Source organism: Aedes aegypti, chromosome 3 (genome assembly GCF_002204515.2).
Source record: "Aedes aegypti strain LVP_AGWG chromosome 3, AaegL5.0 Primary Assembly, whole genome shotgun sequence".
In the NCBI taxonomy this organism is placed as follows: domain Eukaryota; kingdom Metazoa; phylum Arthropoda; class Insecta; order Diptera; family Culicidae; genus Aedes; species Aedes aegypti.
The window spans coordinates 139,495,506-139,501,505 of NC_035109.1; the positions used below are offsets into that span (position 1 = coordinate 139,495,506).

The 6,000-nt window shown below is 47.9% G+C and overlaps 1 protein-coding gene across 1 annotated transcript; it reads right to left on the minus strand.

The window, feature by feature from the left end:
* Nucleotides 1–4,506: 4,506 nt before the first annotated feature.
* Nucleotides 4,507–5,574, minus strand: LOC110678789. The gene is made up of 2 exons (XM_021852144.1): nucleotides 5,438–5,574; nucleotides 4,507–5,356 (listed from the first exon to the last, which is right to left on the minus strand). The coding sequence occupies exon 2, from the start codon at nucleotides 5,240–5,242 to the stop codon at nucleotides 4,508–4,510; it is 735 nt and encodes a 244-aa protein (XP_021707836.1). The 5' UTR covers nucleotides 5,243–5,356; nucleotides 5,438–5,574; the 3' UTR covers nucleotide 4,507.
* Nucleotides 5,575–6,000: the final 426 nt, after the last annotated feature.

Consider the following 6,000-nt stretch of genomic DNA (forward strand, 5'->3'; position numbering starts at 1 on the left):
ATCGGTCTCAAGAAACACGTAAGTTCTATTAGAAGCTCATCGCATCCCGCAACGACCGCGAGGATGGGAACATTCTGACGGACGAGCGTGAGGTGATCGAAAGGTGGAAGCAGCACTTTGACGAACACCTGAATGGCGCTAAAAGCACAGGCAATGAAGGACGGGACAACGAAGAAAATGCCTTCGTCAGTACCGCGGGCGATGGAAACCAAGCAGCCCCCACTTTCAGGGAGGTTAAGGATGCCATTCACCAGCTCAAGAACAATAAAGCTGCTGGTAAGGATGGTATCGGAGCTGAACTCATTAAGATGGGCCTGGAGAGGCTGACCATTTGTCTGCACCGACTGATAGGCATAATCTGGGAAACAGAAAAGCTACCGGAGGAGTGGAAGGAAGGGGTAATATGCCCCGTCTAGAAGAAGGGCGACAAGTTAGGTTGTGAGAACTTTCGAGCGATCACCCTTCTAAATGCGGCCTACAAAGTATTATCCTAGATTATCTTCCGTCGTTTTTCACTTGTAGTAAACGAGTTCGTTGGAAGTTATCAAACCGACTTCGGTGATGGCCTATCGACAATGGACCAGCTCTGTACTGTACGGCAAATCCTCCAAAAAATGTCCTGAATACCAGGTCCCAACACATCATCTTTTTATAAATTTCATAGCGGCATACGATAATATCGACCGCGCAGAGCTATGGAAAATCATGGACGAGAACAGCTTTCCCGGGAAGCTCACGAGACTGATAAGAGCGACGATGGAAGGTGTGCACAATTGTGTGAAGGTTTCAGGCGAACACTCCAGTTCTTTTGGATCCCACCGGGGACTACAACAAGGTGATGGACTTTCGTGCCTATTGTTCAATATTAGGCTAGAAGGTGTTATGCGGAGAGCCGGGCTCAACAGCCGGGGTACGATTTTTACGAGATCCAGTCAATGTGTTTCCTTCGCGGATAATATGGACATTGTCGGCCGAACATTTTAAAAGGTGGCAGACCTGTACACCCGCCTGAAACGCGAGGCAGGAAAAGTTGGACTGGTGATGAATGCGTCCAAGACAAAGTACATGCTTGCTGGTGGGGCCGAGCACGACAGGGCTCTCCTAGGTAGCAATGTTACGATAGACCCAGACAACCAGAGCGCAAAGTTTCACGTATAAGATGTTGCGAAAAAGCTTTATACGTACAAAAGTGGAGGCGATATATGTGCATATTTTATATGATGAAAAATAACCTGCAATGCGAGTGTGTAAATTTTCTTGCGAACTAGTCTGTACGCTTATGCGACTTAGTTTATGATAACAAAGTTGATTTGACAGCTGCTACGGACTGATCCGACTTACTTTGTACTAGTATACGGGACGAAACGAAATGTACATGTAAACTCATAAAATAGCGTTTTATGCGAGGAAACTCATCAATCAAACAATATCATCCACCATGTAGTGCGGGAGTGATGAAATTTGTTTAAATAAACGACTTTGTGTGTAAACTGTTATGCGACTTCTGGTTGTCTGGGGACGGGGATACGTTCGAGGTGGTTGACGAGTTCGTCTACCTTGGATCCTTCCTGACGGCTGCCAATAACGTTAGCCGTGAAATACGGAGGCGCATCATCAGTCGAAGTCGATCCTTCACAAGAAGATACCGTCAAAAATGTACCAAATGTACCATATGTACAAAATGCTTATAAGGCCGGTAGTCCTCTACGGGCATGAAACGTGTACGATGCTCGAGGAGGACTTGCAAGCACTTCGAGTCTTCAAACAGCGGGTGCTTAGAACGATCTTTGGCGGTGTGCAGGAGAACAGTGTGTAACGACGAAGAATGAACCACGAGCTCATCCAACAGTACGACGAACCCAGTAGTGACTAGCACAAAAAAAGAGCTAGCTTATTTAGTTTCGTAAATAGGCATCTTATATTACTTAGGGAAAAATATAACTATTCGTAAATAAATAATAAATTATGTAATAAATAGTAAAACAATGCAGGCAACTAATCATTATCAGAAATCATCCACCATCTCAGCTCTTTTTCGTACTGCTCATGCTTTTAGAAATCCCACTCTGAACCGCCTTACTGAGCCGGGAATTGTTCTGCCGTCTTTCTGATTGAGGTTTCCTGCTGCTTTCCCATTGCGTACGGAATCCGTCCACGAAGTCATGCGTCATCGATCCAACTATTTTCGCCATGGGGTACTGTTCCATTCCGTTAGAGCCCATTCCACCGCCTGCGGCCGCTCCCACCATTGGCTCAGAGCCTGGTGCTATCGCCGCAGCACCAGAACTGCCGGCCCCAGATGCGCTTCTGGCCAAGCTGTTCGAAAACGAACGCCATGCACCCACCAAGTTTTCAACGATTACTGCGGATGGAGGCGAGGAGTAGGTTGATGGTGGTGCAACTACGGGTTCCGCTGCCCCTACAATTGGTCCTGCGGCATCCGGGGCAACAACCGGTGCGTCGTTGGATGGCTCAGGAATCGGGTCAGGTCGCCGATTACGTAGCCTTCGGGGACCACGTGGTTCTCGCTCTGCTGGACCTCTTGGAGTTCCCGTGCGCCGCCGTGCTCTCGGAACCGGTATGCAACGATCACAGGTGCAGATCGAGTCGTCTAGTTCACCGAGAGCGGCACCAACCAGTTCTTCGCGTCTACGTGGTATTCTGTTGGGTCGTCTTCGACGACCATCCGGACCGGAACGACCTCTCATGATCTCTTGCCGGATATTGGCTACGGCTTCCGATGCGGCTGCTGCCGGTGCCGCGGCAGGAGCTGGAGGTGGGGCTGGTTCAGCGGGGCGATTGGTCAGCCTTCGAATCGCGTCAGTAATACCGGTTCGTAGTTGGTTAAGTGTTCTTCGGCTTGACTGAACCAGATTTTCCGACGGATTGGCACCCAGCTGCAGTAGGGGGTTCTCTGGTCCAAACAGTTGACGTTTTTGTATTGGTTTCAAGCGGGTTTCAGGGCTTTGGAAATGTCGAATAAGGATGGAAACGGATTAGTTTGGTAGTGAAAATGCAGTTTATTTCGACAGTTCCAACGATAAGAATCACAAATGCGAACATGAAGATTAGAGCTGGAAGATGGCAGTCCTGACTGGGCTAAATTGGGAAACGTTAGACTCATCGACGTTTTACCGTTCAGTAGGTTTCTCCACGGTTTGAAGATTTCCATCTGGAATATGGTTCGCACTAGAAGAAAGTAATCCAGGGTTAAAAGGGATGATCATAGTCTGAACAATGGGAATGAGATGGATCACATACGTGGGTTCATTCCGAAGAAGCCCGCCGATGGCGCAGGTGGTTGAGTCCGAGGCGTTCGTATGCTTTGAGGGGGTTTGTTTCTATAGGACGAGTAATACCGGGCAGGTGATGCACTTCTGCTTTTTTGATTCTTCACGACCTCATTCGGGTTGCATTGCACGCAGTGTTCTTTCACTTGGCGAATAATGAAATCCTGCATAGATGGGGGGATTCCCGTTCGTGATTGTACAATCGGTTCCCGTGGTGGGCCCATACTCATGATCTCGGCCGAACTAGTACTTAATCGGGGTCGACTAGCTTGGCGATTGACAGGGCGAGTTCTTCGCTGCCTTCGTTCATCGTTCGGTTTCGTTTGGGTTGGGTTTCGGCGCGGGTTGGGAGCGTTCAAGAGGTTCGCTGTAGTTAACCTGTGGTGGAGGATCAGTGGGTTTCGTCCGTCCCAAACGCTCCGCCCTGAGTTCCGATCGGGGTCTTGCAGTCGTAGTTGTGAATACGTTGATCGGTTCTGGGTTTATAGGTTCGGGAGCTTGCAAGCCTCTGAAGCGTCTTTGTTTAAACTGTTGTTGGCGTTTTAAGCGCCAGCGAGGATCTCGCCTGGATTGTTTACGCATTGGGCTCTCATTGATACTTCGTCTTGGTAAGGATCGTACGGTGGTTAAGGCGAAGATCTTTTCCCACTTGTCTTCGTGGATGCGACTTTTTGCCATTTGGGTCCGTTGACCAGTGTTTTTTAACTTCATCGTTTTCTTCCAATGACCTTTGCCTGTTCTGGAAGGCTTGTCGGGTGACGGTGTGACTGAAGTGGGTCGTAATTCAGTAGCGACCGGTGCCAATTGCGACTCATAGAATTCTTCACTACCAACACTCTTTTTGGGACGACTTCGAAAACGCATTCGCTTACGTGAGGTGGAATCTAGTTGGGTTGTCGTGGGTAATTCAGTAGTTGTAGTCGTAGTTTGCTCCGTAGTGGTCGTTGGAGGTCCGTAAGTTCGTCGACTTTTCATCTTGAGACCAATTTTTGGTCTGAATCGTCGCGCGATAGCATCAGACTGATCGTCTGTGACAAGCTGATGACTTCTCCTTAAAGGCGTCGAATTATCAGGTGGAATAAAAAGCCGAATTGGTAAATGATCTGCGCGGTTTGGGCGGTATCTTGAATCTCGCGGGCCTCGAGACCGGATGGGCTCGTCATTGCATTCGCACGAGCCAATTACAATTGTAGGCTTTGGATGTGACTCTTCCACTTCTAGCTCTTCTGAAGCAAGACTTTGCTGAGTCTTCCACTGTTTGAGTTTTCGTCCGCTGGCTTTGCCACTTGCCTGGGTTTGAACATCTTGCGAGTTGGGATAGTGATGAAGTCTTCGTTGTAAATGACAGGTGACTCCATACTGGTGCCATCCATGAATAGTTCTAGATCAGGTGCTCCTTTACGCTTATCAATTCTGTGCGGTATTTGACTCAGAGCTTCCAAGCAGGTTTGTTGAGCATTTCTCTTCAAATTGTTGTCTCGACCGCATCCAATTTGGAAGAAGTTGTAGTTGATGACGGTTCCTGGTGAAACTTGGCTTGCGGGAGGAGTGTCTGGTTTGTCAAGTGGTTCGGAGATGTCAGCATCATCAGTGGGGCTGGAAGTGGTAGTACTAGTAGTAGCGGTAGTGGTAGTGGTATCAATTGATATGACGGTGTCCGGTATTGCCACGGAGGGATCCGAACTTCCTACGGTATTGTTTTTATCGGTGCTGAGGTACTCATTCAATGCGTTTTTGAAATCCAAGGTACCTTCTGGAGGACTACTTTGGCTAATTAGTTTTCGAATCGCCTGGATTTCTGCCGGAACAGTTTCCGCTCCAAGGAGATCTTCGAAATCTCTAAGTTGAGTGAAGAATTTGAGCCTTCGCAAGCCCTTATCGTTAGAACTGTCTACAGTGTGGTCATGGGAGTTGAATGATTCATACCTGTTTCTGAGAGCTCCTTGACGCATTCGATAAGGAATTTTCGGAAGTTCTCGTGCAGCTCTTCGTGGCTCAAAAGCTTCGCCAGACCGGTAGATATCTCCACACGGGTTATAGTGGTTCAAGTAGCCATTGTCGGTGCCCTGAAAACTGGGTCCTGTTAATTGGGGAGTTTTATTGTAAACGCTGTCGCACGATACCTGTCTATCGCTGGACGTACTCACCTCAAAAGAATCGATCAAATGTCCGATCGGATAAGCGATTGACCGTTGAAGTCTTCGGATATTTAGGTTCCGCTTTCGTCGGGCTTTTTTCCGGGGTATTCTCTGACATCTTTTCTGATGTTTTCTCCGTAATTTTCTCGGTTATCTTCTCTGGCATCTTTTCTGGTATCTTCTCCGGTATCTTCTCCGGTGTCTTCTCCGGTGTCTTCTCCGGTATCTTCTCCGGTACTTTCATCGGTATCCTCTCCAGTGCTTTTATCGGTATCTTCTCCGGTATTCTTGCGACCTGATGAAATTTTTGAACCGTGCCGTCTTCATTGTAAAATCCAATTAGTGTTGAAAGTAACTCAGGAATGATAATATCTTCGACATGATCAGGAGAGTGAACAACTTCCTCTTGCTTATGCTCTCCTTCTTCTTCTTCGTCTTCATGAGCGTTTGGATTACTGGCCAATAGCCAAGGTCTACCGTGTCTTGCCAAAGGTCTAGGAGCACCGAAAGGACCACGGACCATTCCAAATGGTTTGAACTTTGGCCTTAGAAATGCTGACACCTGTTTATGT

Coding starts and splice junctions, on each gene's coding strand:
- LOC110678789 (XM_021852144.1), bottom strand. CDS start 5,242: ATGCGTCAAGGAGCTCTCAGAAACAGGTATGAATCATTCAACTCCCAT.